This window comes from Ahaetulla prasina, chromosome 2, assembly GCF_028640845.1.
Source record: "Ahaetulla prasina isolate Xishuangbanna chromosome 2, ASM2864084v1, whole genome shotgun sequence".
Lineage (NCBI taxonomy): Eukaryota > Metazoa > Chordata > Lepidosauria > Squamata > Colubridae > Ahaetulla > Ahaetulla prasina.
The window spans coordinates 80,303,489-80,321,297 of record NC_080540.1 but is presented as its reverse complement, the minus strand read 5'-3'; the positions used below and the strand labels follow the sequence as shown (position 1 = coordinate 80,321,297).

Below are 17,809 nucleotides of genomic sequence, written 5' to 3'. Positions count from 1 at the left end.
GACCTACTAATTTCAAGAAAGCACCATTGTTGACTCTGAACAGAGTTGTAACCTCTACTCAGATGAATACAATTTGAGGATTCTCCTAGATTTAAAGTGCATGTTTAAACAGGTGGCAGTTGTGGCCAGGGGGAGTTTTGTTCTAAATCTTATATATCAGACAAGGAGTCCCTGCTTACAATTACTTATGGTCTACCTGTTTTGACTCTTGTAACTCATTCTGTATAAGGCTATTCTTGAAAAGGATTTGGAAGCTGTAACTATTACAGAATTTGGTGGCATGGCAGTAATGGGTATGGTCCGATATTCTTCTTGTCTCCACTGCTTTGGGAGTTGCACTGGTTGCCATTTGTAGGGTGCCATTTGTAGGTTGCCAATATGGGTGTAGTTCAGGGTGCTGGTGGTCACCTTTAAAACTATACATAGCTCTGGACTTGACTAGCTGTGGAAGCACTTTCTCCTATATTCATGTGCCCATTCAAAAAGATCAAATAAAGTCACTCTAAATACAATTCCTATCAGATCATCAATTGATAAAATCTCCAGAAATAGGCATTTTTAGTCCCCCTGCCCAGTAGAGATCTGATAAGCTTAATCCCTCTTGAGCTTCAGGAGAATGTTCCTGTGATGCAGGAAAATGGTATGTTCTAGTCGGGCTTGCAAGTGTGTGGCATTTGTATTTGTCAGTTTTTAATCTTTAAATGTTATGTTTTAATTTGTCGCTTTTTTATGTGGGGTACTTGAGATTTTGAATTATTGTTTTTTGTTACTACTATTACCCATCCTGACCTTTTTGGGGGGAATGGGTGGCATATAAGCAAGTAAAATGTGGGTGCAAGACTTTCAGTTTAGGGTGTGTGCTGTGGAAAGGCTTTAACCCATATTGTTATCCCTAATTAAAGCAGTATAAAGGTCGTACATAAATTCATCAGAGTACCTGCTCTGTTTCTCTAAGGTTGTGTTTGGCAAAAATATCTATCAAACTTTACAATGTGCTTGAGAGAAGGAGAGAACCGTATAATACCAAAATAACTTTTAAAACTTAGAAGCAGATCTAAAACTTGGGATCCTGTCATTTTCTGTGAACAACTTTGGCAGTATTACTCATGCTTTTATCTTATTTCTCATCTATTTTTTCATATTAAAAACATGTTGACAGATGCCAACAGAAAGTCAGAGCCAACTTCTCCAACAGCAGCCTTTATTAAGAGAAGCTGTCAATGCATTGATTGGTGATCAGAAGCTTCAAGAGATCTTTAGCAGAGGTAAGATCAACAAAAAGGTTTTTTAAATGTGTTTGATTTTGATGGTAATTAGATTATATTGACAAGTGCTACTTAAAGCCTCATTTTGTTTGAAATGTTTCTTACGTTTCAGGCTTCTCAAGCCAAACTTCAAAATTAGTGAAGTATTGTTCTGCATCACCTGAAGCAGCTTTCTGCTGTTCGAGAAATGGGTTTCAGTATTCACAGCCTTAGAAATAAGGCTGATATCTGCAGAGCATTAAATAAGGGTGCTCCTGTACAATATAGGCAATATATCAAAATGTAGGGCTTAGCTTCTTTTGGTCTTGGGCTTTTACTTCCCTTTTATGTTACATACGTATATTCCTAGATTTTAGTTTCAAATCTCTGTGTTGAAGTATTAAATGTGTCCAGAAGCTATTATTAGTGAGCACTTGCATCCATTCTTTGAAGCTTCAGGAATATGTGCTTTTTAGAGTACTATAATTATCTTTATTCAGAGCTTCCTTTGAAAAATATTGGAAAGTTTCAGCTTGTTCAAAATATTAGAATTGAGATTGTTGATTAGGACATAGTTCAAAATACTGATCATGATCTTTAAAAGTCCTAAATATTTTGGGATTAAGTTATCTAAAGAATCACAATTTCCATTATAAATCTGTTCTTAACTCACAGTCTGCTTTTGGCCAGGCAGTATTAAAAGAATATTTAAAATGTATAGAGAAGAAGGCAATCATACTCTCTTCCTCAAAGTCTGATCTCCTTTCTAGACTTTTATTGGCATGGTAGACCGGATGCCAGAGCACATGGTTTTAGATTTTTACTGATATGTTTGTATTTTTTCCACTCATTTTATGCTTTGAATAGAGGTAGATGGTTGGTTTTGTTGCTGTCTCCATGGCCGAAAATTGGGATATATAATAAATCAAAGATGAGTTTGGTATACTATAAATACTTGAGCCAAGAGTGAGTAATTATGTGAAAAAATAATGTGAGTTGCAGTTGAAAATTCTGGCGAACAACAAGGTGCATGATCTTGCATTGAATAAAGGCAGTTTGTCCAAGGTTGTTCCATTTCATGTTTTCACTAGTTATTGCCATATAAACGGTGATTGAAAAAAGTAAAAAAAAATTAGAAATTACTTGTCAGCAAGTTAAAATATTTTAAAATATATTTTAGAAATTGATTAATTATCCTATACATTTATGGTAACTATTTCTCACAATAATACATCTTAAAACATTTTTACTTTATATTCTACAAATACTTAAAAAATTGTGTATGTTTTGTATATTAAGAAATAAGCAATTTTGTTTAGGGTGGGGTTTTTTTTGTTAAATCTTTTTTGGGGGGGGGAAAGTATTTCTGTCTTATATGATCATGTGGAACTCTTTTCCAGGACTTTACAGTATACAAGGTCAAAAAGTTAAGGTGTATCAGCCTGAAGAGGAAATCAGCTGGATCTCTGCGGTTGTGAATTGTCAAGACCCTCTCACACGTCTGATGGAGGTGGTTTTGACTGAGGTGTGAAGCTTTTCTTATGGGGTTTTGAGGTCCAATTTCATCATTTCAGTTTACTGAACAGAATCTCCCTGTTGATAATCTCTGATGATCTCCCTGCTTTGTTTGTATGACAAAGTTGATACTTTCCCTAAAAGTCTTTTGATGACTAGTTGTTCTACTTTTTTACGAAAACATTTGTGCTAAGACCATGGTAAATTTGTAAATTATGCTTACTATAATTCTGTTATCTTTGTATGCATATATTTAATTCACATTTATTAGTAACCGTAACTTGTTTTTTAGTCCTTTAAATGATCATAATTTTGTACTGTTCTGCATTGAAATCTCCAAGCTTTGCAGTTGTGAGTACTCTTTATTTGGATCATAAGAAAACTTAATTTTTTAATGGATGCCCTGCGTGTTTGCATACAACAAATGCTCCTAGTCATGGCTTCCCCTTAGGTTCTCTATTCTTCTTTGGTCTCTCTAAAGTGTTCATTTTATCATAATTATTTCTCGGTTATTTTATTTAAGATTTAGTTAGTACCTTCTTCCGTTATGACATTGAAGGTCCTGTTCTGTTAGCGCCAACATTGCTGGAGAAACTTCCTCTTGGATGCACATAAATTATCCTTATGCCTGGGCAAAGAACATACACTTGAGTTGTGTGTTGTCATGGATTAAGAAGCCAGCATGACAGTGCAAGTGGCTTCCTGGGGAAAACATGGAAAGCAGATCATTCCACAACCTCTGGTGCTTCTGCTTTTTCAGTGTTTGTATGATGGCCCAAGTTCTCACAAGGCCACAGACATGAAAACTAAGGTATGTACTTGCAGATAAGCCAAGAATTTTAAGTGCCAAATGCATTCCAAAAGTTGGCTTTGACTTACCTGCAAGTATAGTAATACTTCTTATAAGTACCCATATTTCCCGTATATACTCATGGGTATAGCAACCCTCAGATTTGAAACCAAAACATGGATCATCCATGGCTGGCATGTTTTTTTCTGGTATTTTTATAAAAATTTGAAGGTCATGTTTATCTGCAAGTGGACTTCCACATGCATGTAGAATAGAATAGAATAGAATAGAATTTTATTGGCCAAGTGTGATTGGACACACAAGGAATTTGTCTTGGTGCATATGCTCTCAGTGTACATAAAAGAAAAGATACGTTCATCAAGGTACAACATTTACAACACAATTGATGATCAATATATCAATATAAATCATAAGGATTGCCAGCAACAAGTTATAGTCATACAGTCATAAGTGGAAAGAGATTGGTGATGGGAACTATGAAACGATTAATAGTAGTGCAGATTCAGTAAATAGTCTGACAGTGTTGAGGGAATTATTTGTTTAGCAGAGTGATGGCCTTCGGGAAAAAACTGTTCTTGTGTCTAGTTGTTCTGGTGTGCAGTGCTCTATAGCGTCGTTTTGAGGGTAGGAGTTGAAACAGTTTATGTCCAGGATGCGAGGGATCTGCAAATATTTTCACGGCCCTCTTCTTGATTCGTGCAGTATACAGGTCCTCAATGGAAGGCAGGTTGGTAGCAATTATTTTTTCTGCAGTTCTAATTATCCTCTGAAGTCTGTGTTTTTCTTGTTGGGTTGCAGAACCGAACCAGATAGTTATAGAGGTGCAAATGACAGACTCAATAATTCCTCTGTAGAATTGGATCAGCAGCTCCTTGGGCAGTTTGAGCTTACTGAGTTGGCGCAGAAAGAACATTCTTTGTTGTCCTTTTTTAATGATGTTTTTGATGTTAGCTGTCCATTTGAGATCTTGCGATATGATAGAACCCAGAAATTTGAAGGTTTCTACTGTTGATACTGTGTTGTCAAATATTGTGAGAGAGAGATATTGTAGATGCTTGAGATCAGTCATGACCAATTTTCCAGTTTCTGGATGATCTAATATAGGTTGTGGTCTATAATGAATTCATTCTGTGCATCCTCATTCCACACTTTATGGCTCTGTTTGTCAGAGTTAACCATCCATTTCAAGGTTTGTAATGCTCGTTACAAAAAAATAAGATTAATGGAAATTTGTTTATTTGAATTTATAACTGTTAGAGAGCTTCTAGATTCTTAATTTTCTAAAATCCACATATTGCAAGTAGAATATATTTAAAAACATGCATTTTGTTTTTTATATGCTGCTAAACATATTGCATCTTTTATTTATTACATTTCTTAATTAAATTTATATGTTGCCCATCTTGTGGTTTGAGGCAAATTTTTTGAAAAGTCAGGTCTATTTATGCAATCAAAAAAACTTTTTAGAATGTGCTACCACAAAATAAATGCTAGTATCTTTTGAAGATGGGGTACAAAAACAGTGCCACAATATTGTAAGATTGTTAAATCTCATAAAATTAGTTATTTCATCCATGAGATCTCATTTTATGCAAGAATACGTCATAGATATTATTTTGGGATTTCATAGGTAGTGTTTTGGGACATTGTACTCCACATGTTGCCAGCTCTTTCAATACTTGTATAAAAATTCAGAATATTATTAAAATGTATTCTCTTCTGCCCATGGATTTTTATATCAACTATTTTTAAAATCTTTAGCAGCTTTCTCTGCTGCCAAGAATGTGTAATAAAAAGTAGTTATGGAAGAAGAATGTGCCTACCCAAAGTCTCACCTCACAGCATTAGTATCCCTATTCTGTCAAATATTTGGTTTATTTGCTGATACGTTTTTATGCAGATCGTTGGATTCATGCAATTGGACTAACAGCAGCTTGTTCAGAAATAATAGCCTTCTGTGTATAAAAGAGGGAGATAGAATGTATCTGCTTCTAGTTTTAAACCATGATGAATTTAAATGTGATGTGAGCATAAATTTTTGTTTAATTTAAACTGTAACTAGAAGTAATAAGACCAGTTAAATTGTAGGTTATGGTCCTGATTTATTTCCCAACCAGAAGTTAAAATGAACCAGAGCGCTCTGTACTTTAAGGAAATCATAGTTTATTTTTAAAAAAGGAATAAATATTTCTAGTTTCCTATTTTAGTGAACCCAAAGTTTGATGAAACTCATACATCTAATACAGTAAATGATTTAGTATTGTATCCAAATTGAATTTTGATCTCACTCTCTGTAGAACTGCAGATAATACTGGAGGGAATGTAAGAAATATCTCATTCTTTTATTTAGAAAAAGTGATACCTTTGGTCTTATCTTTGTATTATCTGGTATAATTGAAAATTACAGCCACCTTGAACACCTTCTGTTTATATAAACAAAAGCATTAACACAAGTTATAATACCTAATATTAGAGTTATATAATTAATACATAATTAGAATAATTTTCAAATAAGAGAAATCAGCTATAGCGCATCATATAATAGACTACATTTAAAACAATGAGTATGATAAAGATACGAGATGTCAAAACAAGTTGACATAGCTTGGGGACATACTTTGCAGATACTTTGCTGCTTTGTGGACAATGTATTTTTTTCTCTAATACTGGATTTTCTTTTCCTTTTTTTGTTTCTGGATTCATTGCATAAAAAACAGACTGGTGAAATCAAGTCAGTAGATCCTCGACTGATCCATGTAGTGATGGACGCATCTATTCAGAATGAGGTATCATGTTTTAGTAGATCATGATATAAACAGTTATGGGCTAAATAAAGGTTTGTAGCTCGACCTCCATTGTCTCTCCAATACCTCTATGTGGGACTAGCCGTGCTACACCCAGGTGTGCATACTGTTCTGCACCTGTTAGGAGGTTCTAATCTTCCACCTCTCCCAAATTCAGGGAAGATTACTGTAGAGCAGGGATGTCAAACTTGCGGGCCGTGAGCTGGATGCGTCAAATGCTGGCTCCGTCCCCCACTCGGTTTAGTGAAGGGGGAAAGTCCCGATACATCATGTAACGCCGCTGTGATGACGTGAGTTTGACACCCCTGCTGTAGAGAGATGAGACTAGTTAGTCTCTGTTACTCAGTGATTATATTAAGATTGTTGTCAATTCTAGTGAAGATGATGAAACAGACTATGTTGAAGGGGACTGATACGCATCTACAACAGACCACTTGAGGACTTTTAAGGACTGCATGTGATTTGTGAGCTGCATATAGCTAACTGTCAGAAGATCTTGCTCATGTTATAATTTATTTGAGCTTAGTTTTGCATGTTATATGAACCCAATCATTATGATATGTAAGCCAAGGTTTATTCAAAAGGGCAGTGCATGATTCCAATCAGTTTTGGTTCATTTAATAAACTATTTAAAATAAAGCTTGACTGGTTCTGATAGATGAATTAATCAAAGTAGTTATCTTATTGTAACAGTTTGATAGAGCTTTCATAATTATTTGTTTTGCTTATGTAAATTTGATTTGCTAATTATAACCAGATCCTATTCACACTTAAGCCATATGGAATTCAGTCAAACATAGCCTAAATTGGCAGGCATGGAATTATGTGCAAGTTAATGAATGTCAAGTTACTTATTGACCTATTATTTAACATACCTTCTAAATATTATTTAAAGCATCTTACTTGTTTAAAGTTCCTTAATATTAAGCAACATTTCTTAACATCTTTGGGTAGACAACAATATTGACTTTGTTGAGAGGTGTGTAATGTTTTTATCTATTACAGGGGGGACCCCTAAAGGCAGGTAAATCCTCCAAAGGGAAAAAAAAGAGAGAGTGTGTGGATGGGAAAGATGGACGAAGAAGAAAAAATGCTTCTGATACTGGTTGTGACCATGCTACAAAGAAGCTAAAGGAGAGGGGCGAAGTTGATACTAATGGAAATGATGGTGGTGAGGCAAATAAAGGAGCATGGAAGGGAAGTGGTGACATGACTCTGGATCCAAAGACCAAGGAACTTCCCCCATTTGTCTCTCCAGTTAATCGAAGTATTCGCTTTGCCACATACACAAAGGAGAATGGACGAACTCTTGTGGTCCAAGATGAACCAGTAGGTGGTGAGACTCACTCAACCTTCACTTCCTTTCCTTCAGCTTCTGCACAAGCCCTGTTGAGTGGAGCTGGAAGTGAAGAGATGACAAAATCCTTAGAACAGAGCAGTCAAGGTCTAGTGGCAGCTCCCACAGTTATTGCTACAACTGGGACAACGCCAACTACTGTACAGGTCTCGGATACTGGCCTGTCGGCAATTTCTGGTCAAGAAAATCAGAAAACAGGCCATTCACAGATCCAGGGAGAGGTAAGTTGTTTATTGCTAGTTTGAAGAATATCTAACATTGTAAAGCTGATGCCAGTATGCAGAATGCTAAGACTTTTTGGGAATTGCTAGGATTTTATATCAGACAGCATCCAAGGATATGTTATAAACTGATACATTACAACTTTGAATTTGTTTTTACACACATAGACACACACACACACAAATGTTTTGTATAAATTTGTTTAGTTTTGATGGGGTCACAGATGGGGAAAGTATAATAGGATTTTGGAACAGGTGTTTTTTTGTAGAATTGGAACAGTAAGTATTCTGTAAAGAAGGCTATATGCAGTATATGAATTGAAAGTAAGAGAAACTATACAAGTGTATCTTTCTCTTGCCTCATTAGACAAAAGATACTAATTTGCACATTAAATCAGTGGTTCTCAACCTTTATAGCGCTGCGACCCCTTTAATACAATTCCCCACGATGTGGCGACCCCCAACCATAAAATTATTTTCGTTTTGAATTTATCATGCCTGAAGCCGTTTTGGCTAGCGATCTGAACTGCTTGCGATTGCCTTGAGGACGGAGGCATTAAAGCGGAGACTCCTCCCCTATTAAGTTTATCATGCCTGAAGCCAGATTAGGCTAGCGATTGGGAGTGATTGCAGCTGGCTTGAGAGGGAGACATCAGAGCAAAGATTTCTCTCTTTTTTAATTCATTGCGCCTGAAGCTGAATTCGGCTAGCGATTTGAAGAGCCTGCAGCTGGCTTGTGGAGTCAACCATTGGAGCGCGATTCTTCGACTTGCAAGTATACTTCCCATATTTCCAATGGTCTTAGGCGACCCCTGGCAAATCGTCATTCGACCCCCAACGGGGTTCTGACCCACAGGTTGAGAACCGCTGCATTAAATGAAACTGGAATGCAAAAATGTTCAGTTTAGTATACGTTAATTATCTTAGCAAAAAGTTTTTTTAAAAGCAAGTTATATAATTATAATTAATTGAAGATGGTTTATTTAAGGTGGTTTTTTTTTTTTTTACAATATGGAACAAGCGGGGAACTGGATCTGGTCTGGAAATGGGATTCAAAATCATGGTGTTCTGTTTTCCTTTTGCACAGAGAAAAATTCTATGTGCAGGAGAACATACTGAGTTATTGCTCCTGGTCTTGCTTTTCCCTGCCTTACATGAAGGCAGTCCACAATAGAATGTCCTTTATTCTTTCCCTGATCAAAGAATATAGGGCAGATCCTGAAGTAATTTATCCAGTATTTGTCTTCCTCCATCAGAGAAGGAGAAGGCAGAGGCCACTCTCAGTAAACTTAATGATTTCACTCACATTTTCTATTCACTTCATGGAGGAAATACGAAGTTCGGGCAAAGCAGAACAAATCTTGATGGTATTTTTGAAAGAATGTCAGCAAGATCCATCTCTGCCAGTTCCATCTGGACCTTCCCCTCCCCCCACTTTGAAAGGAAAAAAAAGTAACAGAGTTGCAAAAGAGGGAGGGACTTGGGGAAGGAGAGAAGAGACCATGTGGACAGAACTGGTAGACCAGATGTTTACTATCCATGTTTAAGGAAACAAGTTACTATTTCAGAATAACTGCTATAATACACAAATTGATAATTTAGGTGTTTCAGAAATAGAAATAAAAATCCAGAATCATACATTCCTTTTTTTTAAGGGAGGTGGTGGCTCAGTGGCTAAGACACTGTGATAATTAATGGTGACCTCCTGTTACTTGTCCCAGCTTCTGCCAACCTAGCAGTCTGAAAGCATGTAAAAAATGCAAGTAGAAAAAATAGGGACCACCTTTGATGAGAAGGTAACACGTTCCGTGTGCCTTTGGCGTTTAGTCATGCTGGCCACATGACCATAGAGACGTCTTCAGACAGCGCTGGCTCGTCGGCTATGGAACGGAGATGAACACTGCCCACTAGAGTCGGGAACGACTTAGCATATATGTGCGAGGGGAACCTTTACCTTTACATTCTTTTTTTAGAAAAGAATTACAAAATCAGCTTTGTGAAAACAACTCAGCTGTGTATATCGATTTAGTGATTTGTCAGTCTGAATTAATTTTGGCAGCCTGCCATATATCTTTTTTCCCCCACACCATATACATTTTGATATGGAATATATTGCTAAGACCTGCTAGGCCAGTATATTGGGAAAATTGTCTTGGGTATGGTGAAATTTGGATTTTGTGGGGTGAACATAATTAGCTGCCTAACTTTCATTTCAGAATACCCAAAATTCAGCATCGGCTTCTGCAGGATTTGGAATGACACAATCGTCTGCATCTCAGCCTTTAGTGTTTGATGATGGGCAAAGCCAATCCAATGGCGTATTAGCTTCAGAGAAGGCACCTGTTGGATTTTCCTTTGGTAGTAACACTGGTCATGAAGTCCAGCAAGATTCAGATCCATCAAAGAACTTGTTTTTTCAGTGTATGTCCCAGAATCTTCCCTCCAGTAACTACTTCACAACTATGTCAGAAAATCTGACGGAAGAATCCCCAAATCAGGACTCGTTAAAAAAAAGTCCAGAGAACCTGAGTTTGGGGATCTGCAAAAGTAAAGGCCTCACTGGAGAAATTAATCCTGGAACTCAGTTGGGCACTCCTCCAGAACGGAAGCTACCGCTGGAATCCATGCCTACCCTTACTCCGGCTTTTCCACGAAACCTCATGAGCACACGAACTCCTGATAATCATGAAAATCTCTTTTTACAACCTCCCAAATTGTCCCGAGAAGAGCCCTCCAACCCTTTTCTGGCATTTGCAGAAAAATCAGAACTTAGCCCTTTCAGTAGCTTTGCATCTTCAGCTCAGCAGTCAGGAGCTTCCGCTTCTCCCTCTTCAGGCCTTGGTTCCAAGATTGCTTCTGGCTGGCCAGATTTGCACACCTCAGCTGAATCTTCAGCTAAAAAGAAAAGCTTGTTTATAATGACAGATTCCTCCAAGACGCTGCCCAGTGTGCCTAGTGCAACTCTCTTTGCTGGTGTTCAGAGTTCATCTACTCTGGGGAATGGTCGTTCTAGTTCGCCAGTTGGCAGTCTGACACAGCCTATTGAAATGCCCACACTCTCCTCTAGTCCAACGGAAGAAAAGCCATCTGTTGGGCCTGGGCAGCAGGACAATCCTCTAATGAAAACTTTTTCTAATGTGTTTGGCAGACATCCGTGTGGCTTTTTTTCTCCACAGGCAGAGCTAGGACTAGAGAACAAACCCCCCTTTGAATCTGTAAAAAGGTTTTCTCTAGATGAGCGGAGCATGCCATCTAAACAGGATTCTGATTCTAGCACCAATAGTGACCTCTCGGATATGAGTGATTCTGAGGAGCAATTGCATACCAAAGCTTGTCTGAAGGGAATTCCAGAGCATTTGATTGGCAAACTGGGTCCCAATGACGAGCGGAATGCTGAACTACTCATGGGCAAGGGAAAGGGGAAACAAACCCCTAAGGGCAGGCCTCGCACAGCCCCCCTGAAAGGTGATGTTGGTTTGTTTGTTTGTTTAAAAAAAAGGCAGAGTCTGGTAATTTGGGGAGGACAGATGATGGGCTACTTAGTTCAGTATTTATATACCTGCTATACTGTCAGTTACAGGATGCGTAACAGGATTTATGTGAATCATAATTGTTTTAGGTCATTTTGCAAGCTTTTTCAGTGAAGTGCAGAGTGCATATGTATGTGTGGTGTGCTGTGTGTGCATGCGTCTAAACTCACAAGATAGTAAAACTGAAAATTCTAAAAGCGTTGTTGTAAGATGCTAAACGTCAGGAAAAATAAGTTGTGCAGTGGTAGAAACTCAGCCCTAGATTTTAGAATACCACCTAAAATAGATGGTATTCTAGAGAAGAAGTGTCACTTGGCCTTCATTTCAAATTCATGATTCTTTTACCATAGTTAATCCTTTTTAGAAATTCAGAATAAAACTACTTTTGTTATTACAGATTTTATACTGGGTTTCATTTAAAAGGAGTTTGAATAGCAAAACAAAATACTGGGAAATTGGAGGGCAGCATTACGTAGGTACTAGAAAGATGGTTGGAGAATTAACATAAAAAGAAATATTAATAAACTAGAGAGGTATTTTGTATAATCACAAAAATCTCTGTAACTCTTTGTAGCAGTCTAGAAATTATATTGACACCAGCATTTCTCCAACTAAGGCAATATATCTTATAGCATTTATCCTTACTGAAATTGCTTATTTAACAAGCAAACATATACCATATCCATTGAGATTCTCAGTCATTCAGGTCATGGTATATCCCAAAGGTGTTTTTTCAAGAGGCAACTGAACTTTCTGGTTTTTCTTTGAAGATGTTTTGCTTCTCATCCAAGAAGCTTCTTCTCAGAGCTGAAGAAGCTTCTTGGATGAGAAGCGGAACCTCTTCAAAGAAAAACCAGAAAGTCCAGTTGCCTCCTGAAAAAACACCTTTGGGATATACCATCTTCCTGAGATCCTTATATCAGATTTGAGTGTTGAACGCATTCATTTAAATTATTCACATTTCCAACCCCCAAAAATTGAAGAAATCTAATTACTGGGAAAAATACAGGTACAAGCTGAATAGGAAATTAGAGGTGGCTTGCTAAAAAAATGAATCTGTGTATACTATGGCTCATATCTGATATATCTAAGTACTTATCTCTGTGATAGCTGTAGTGTGAAATATATTTAACACTACAGCTATCATTTAAATATCATTTAGTTCGAACAAAGTACAGTGGGAGAATAGGGAGAGTAGGGTTATACTACCATTTCTTCTGAAATATTAAACCTGTGCACTAATTGTATTGTACAAAAATTGGATAAGGCCTATTGCCTTATCAGCTCGCCGCAAGTAGAATCCTGTTCCTATCTAGTAACAGTTCTGTGAAAGTAAACATACATTTTCTAGATTAAGTAAATACTTTTTGATATTGGCAAAAACGCTGTCTTGTAACCTGCTCGTAATAGCTGCTTTGCTTTGTAGTTGGTCAGTCTGTACTGAAAGACATGAGTAAGGTGAGGAAGCTGAAGCAATCAGGGGAGCCCTTCCTCCAGGATGGCTCCTGCATCAATGTGGCTCCTCATCTGCACAAGTGCCGAGAATGCCGGTTGGAACGCTACCGAAAGTTCAAGGAACAGGAACAGGATGACTCTACTGTAGCCTGTCGGTTCTTTCACTTCCGCAGGTGATAAAGCTCTCTTATTTGTACTCTCGCCTTTCTTTGTTAGCATTATCATTCTGCAAGTAAGTACAGTAAGTAAGATCTCTTTTGATCTCACTTAGCTTCCACAGTTCTCTGTAGTGCCAGAGAAATGCTACATGCGTGGCTCAGACCAGTGCAACAGAATAATAATGAATACTAAATGTGTGGAAATATCTGACCGGTGTGGAATCTGGCTGGAGTTTCTTAACACTGTGCTGTCAGGGTTCTAAGTAGCAGCCCCAACAAAAGAAGACTCTGAGACTAGAAGACTCCGAGACTCCATGAGAAATCTTACTTAACTCTCTTGGATGTAAGCAGTCAAACTAGAAAAAAAATTCTTAAAATGAAGGGCAGCATCACATGTGCAGAATTCCATTCATGTAACAGTTTTCCAATGCATTTTCAAAATTTCCAGGGACACTTTGGGACAGATTTGAGCATTAATCAACAGTAATATTTTCCTTATTTCAGTTGTTTAAATGTTTTTTAGTCCAAAAGCTACACGGGCCATTCTACAATAAACCTGGAATACGTTCTATAGGCTGATACTTTAAACTGCAGATCTGCAGTATATCAAAAGTAAACTATTAGTATGCACGCTATCATTTTGGGAAGATGATTTTCAAAAATTCCTGGGGATGGCTTCTAGAGGGAGGGGATGGATCACTGCATCCTTAAATGTAGGCAGAACCACATTGAGAACCACTCAAGGATGAATTTACAGGTAGTTGGATCCAGTGTCTGGATCCAACTACCTTTCACCACCCAGGAGGTAATCCTCGATTTACAACCATTCATTTATTGACCATTTGAAGTTACAAGGGCACTCAAATTTCCACTTGTGACCATCACAGCATCCCCACAATTAAGTGAGCAAAATTTGGGCGGTTGGCTACCAGCATGTATTTGCAACAGTTGTAGCATCCCCTGAGTCATGCAATCGTCATTTGATACCTTCCCAGCTGGCTTCTGACAAGCAAAGTCAATGTGTGAAGTCAGAATTGGCTTAAAAATCACATGATTCACTCCGATGATAACACTTAACAACCACGGCCTCCCAAAAAAAGGTGGTAAAATTTATTGTGATTCACTTTATAACCATTTTGCTTAGCAAATGAAATTCTGGTCTCAATTGTGGTCGTGGTTGTAACTTGTAGAGAGTTTTGCATTAGTTCTGAAGCGTCTGTCCATTTCCTGAAAACCAGCAGGCTCTGACTCTTCCTAGATAACAATATAACTCATTGTCTTAGTCAACTCAGCAGTACACATGTGCAGCTTATCTGAGCAATTTTGGTTGACAGGTACCTAAACAATTCCTCACAGCAGCCCTTCAAATAATCTTGACTGATTCCCTCCTAAGGGGTTACCTTAAACAGTGCCATGGCATGGTAATTTTACAAAATGCAACAAACATGGGAAAATATCACTGTTTTGCTTATAGGATTTAGGCGCTTATCCATGTTCAATTGGATTTGTTCTTTAGTTTCCTTCCATAGCTTTCTAGGCTTCTCTTCTGCTGCATCATCTCCAAAAGTTCCTTTGAAAACTATGATTTTTTAAAAAGAATTTATAATTCTTTTTAATTTTGCTAATTTTGAATTATACCATAAAGAAAACTTGGATTTCATTTTTCTGTTGAAGAGCAACTGATACCTGCAATTCTGTTTCAGGCTGATATTTACTAGGAAGGGGATATTGCGAGTGGAAGGATTCTTAAATCCCCAGCAAAGTGATTCTGATGCTATGAGCTTGTGGATCCCATCAGCATCACCTGCAGAAGGGATTGATTTGGAGACCTCTAAATATATCCTGGCCAATGTTGGTGATCAGTTTTGTCAGCTAGTAATGTCTGAGAAAGAAGCAATGATGATGGTAGAACCACACCGTAAGTTCCTCTTTTCTTTTTTAACCTGTCTGAAATGTATAGAAATGGGAATAAGGAAAAGAAAAAAATATTCAAATCATTATTAATGATTTGCCCTTTTTTTTCTGCAAATTTTATCCTCGTGGAGTTTGAAGAGGGACTGCCTCTTTTTCCCAAATGATTTTATTTGATGTGTGAAAACAGGATTTTATGCATTGCTTTTCATATGCTTTCTATTGAAGCTAGGTTAACATTATATGGTTCTATGGAACTAGATAGGCATAATTTCCTTAATTTGCCTTGTGCTGATACAGTTTTTCTCAGCATGGTGCCTTCCAAATGTGTTGAACTTCAAGAGTTTGTTCCCAGTGTAAATCTTCAAAAATGTGACACACCATTTCAAAATGTGAAACAGGTTATCCTGAATCCAGTATATAGAAATGCACAAGGATATTTATGCAAGCAGAAGAAATCTATGGCCAAGAGGGCCCTTTTTACAGGTTCCTCTGGTGTATTAGTTGAACCTATTCCTGAATTGGGAGGTTCTTCAGATAGTCACTCATGGCTTGGTCACCTCAAAATTGGATTGCTGTAATCTGCTACACTGTACATCAGAGGTGTCAAACTTGCGGCCCATAGGCCGGATGCATCACGTGCTGGCCACCCCCACCCCCAGTTTAGCAAAGGGGGGGAAGTCGCAATACATCACGTGATGACAATGTGACGTCGTGAGTTTGACACCCATGCTGTACATGAAGCTGTTCTTGAAGACCATATGGAAACTACAGGTGATCAAGAAAGCAGTGTCATATTATACTCATCTCACACTGCTTTGTGAGCTGCACTGGTTACCAGTTGGCTTCCAGATGTAATTCAAGGCGCTAAGCACTTTATAATGTACAGCCTGGATAGTTGAGTGACTGCTTGTTTCCAATTATGTCTTCCCTTCCATGAAGTCGGGCAGAATGGGTATGTCCTAGGTCCTGTCAGAGAAACGGTGTCACCTTGCAGGACCTAAGAAATATGCCTTCTTTGTTGCCATGCGTACTCTCCAGAATGATATTCTCCCCAAGGATTCATATAGTTCTCACTTTAATGATGGGATTGGTTTGTTGCCCCCTAAGTCCCTATGATTTGGCGGTTTTCTAGTCAATTGCTATTTTTCCTATATATGATTGTTTTTCATTTCCAAACTTGCAGAGGAGTTGAGCAGCCTCAAAATTGAATTAAATAAATCATAATACACTGTTTTGGAGGTATTTTCTAAAGTACTCTACATTTTTAAAATGGCTGCTGTGAATAACCAGCCATCCTTTAATTGTTGGTTTTTTTCCTTGTAGAGAAAGTGGCCTGGAAGAGAGCTGTACGCGGTGTGAGAGAGATGTGTGATGTATGTGAAACAACCTTGTTCAATATTCATTGGGTATGTCGCAAATGTGGCTTCGGGGTTTGTTTGGACTGTTACCGTCTGAGAAAAAGCCGTCCACGTAGTGGTGAGTATTTAGAAACTGTCCAGGAATATTGTAAAACCTAAACAAATAGTCTGTATCTAGCAGGTTGTCTTTTGAGGAGATCAGTTCATGATATGAGGAATGATTTTGTACAGATCATGAAGAGTTTCTAACTCCCATTTAGCAGCAGAAGGAACAAGATAATTCTTTTGTCATTTTGATGTTAAGCTGTGAAGATGGAAGGATACTTGGAAGGAGATTCAGATTAGAAGTATATGTGAATTCAAGTCTAGTCTAGAAAACAATATCTTAGGCTGTAGTAATGAACACGCATTCTTTAATTCAAAAAATACGGGTAGTGCTTGACTTACAATACAACCACAATTGATCCCAAAATTTCTGTTGCTAAACAAGACAGCTGTTCAGTGAGTTTTGCCCCATTTTATGATCTTCTTTTACAACAGTTGTTAAGTAAATCCTTGCAATTGTTACATTAGAAACACAGTTGTTAAATGAATCTAGTTTCCCCATTGACTTTTCTTGTCAGAAGGTCGCAAAAGTCATCACATGACCCCAGGACATTGCAACTGTCATAAATGCATGCCAGTTGCCAAGCGTCCAAATTTTGAGGATGTGACTACTGCAAAAATCATAAGTCACTTTTTTCAATGTATTGTAACTTTGAACGAAAATAAATGAACAGTCAAGGACTATCTGTATATTATATTCAAAGTGATATTATTTCTGTTTACGTGCAAGTGAAAAATTAGAATATAGATATACAGATTTTCATCACTGAGATTAAATAGGTTACCTTAGGGATATTTATTTTATTTTATTTTATTTTGTGATGAGGAAATAGGTTGGAAAGTTGATTCTAAGCTTGTTTAGGTTTTAGTCTTATAAACCTGTTATGTTGGTATTGACCAGGAGAATATTAAACATTATAAATAATATATGCTATATGTGTAGTTAGCACCAATGCAGATTAGTACAAATTTTCTTTACTATGAAACTATTGCCCATTAAAATCAAAGGATGGCTCTCTTAAAAAATTATTAACATACAGTATTTTGAAGCTACCAAAGCATAACGTTTGGAAAAACTGTGTTGTTTTTTCCCCTATTCCAGAAACAGAGGAGATGGGTGATGAAGAGGTTTTCTCATGGCTGAAGTGTGCAAAAGGGCAGTCACATGAACCAGAAAATCTCATGCCAACACAAATCATTCCTGGCACAGGTAAAACTGTAAACATTAATGTTTTTCCATACCTATTCTATTTCTTTTATTCTGCTCAGAATATATTCTAGATTTTTTTAAAAAAATTCACCTCTAAAGCAGCTTAGAGGAGGAGTTTTATAGAGAT

The 17,809-nt window shown here is 37.4% G+C and overlaps 1 protein-coding gene across 5 annotated transcripts in view; it reads left to right on the top strand.

Annotated features, from left to right (window-relative positions):
- The window catches only part of KDM3B (lysine demethylase 3B), a 50,014-nt gene that overhangs the window by 15,084 nt on the left and 17,121 nt on the right, over positions 1-17,809 (top strand). For all 5 annotated transcript variants that reach the window (XM_058167384.1, XM_058167382.1, XM_058167383.1 and 2 more), the window contains 9 exons: positions 1,160-1,265; positions 2,645-2,769; positions 6,288-6,356; positions 7,380-7,952; positions 10,169-11,417; positions 12,909-13,110; positions 14,799-15,013; positions 16,333-16,485; positions 17,575-17,682. In XM_058167384.1, the coding sequence (XP_058023367.1) occupies positions 1,160-1,265; positions 2,645-2,769; positions 6,288-6,356; positions 7,380-7,952; positions 10,169-11,417; positions 12,909-13,110; positions 14,799-15,013; positions 16,333-16,485; positions 17,575-17,682 (2,800 nt within the window). The remainder of the gene's footprint in view (positions 1-1,159; positions 1,266-2,644; positions 2,770-6,287; positions 6,357-7,379; positions 7,953-10,168; positions 11,418-12,908; positions 13,111-14,798; positions 15,014-16,332; positions 16,486-17,574; positions 17,683-17,809) is intronic.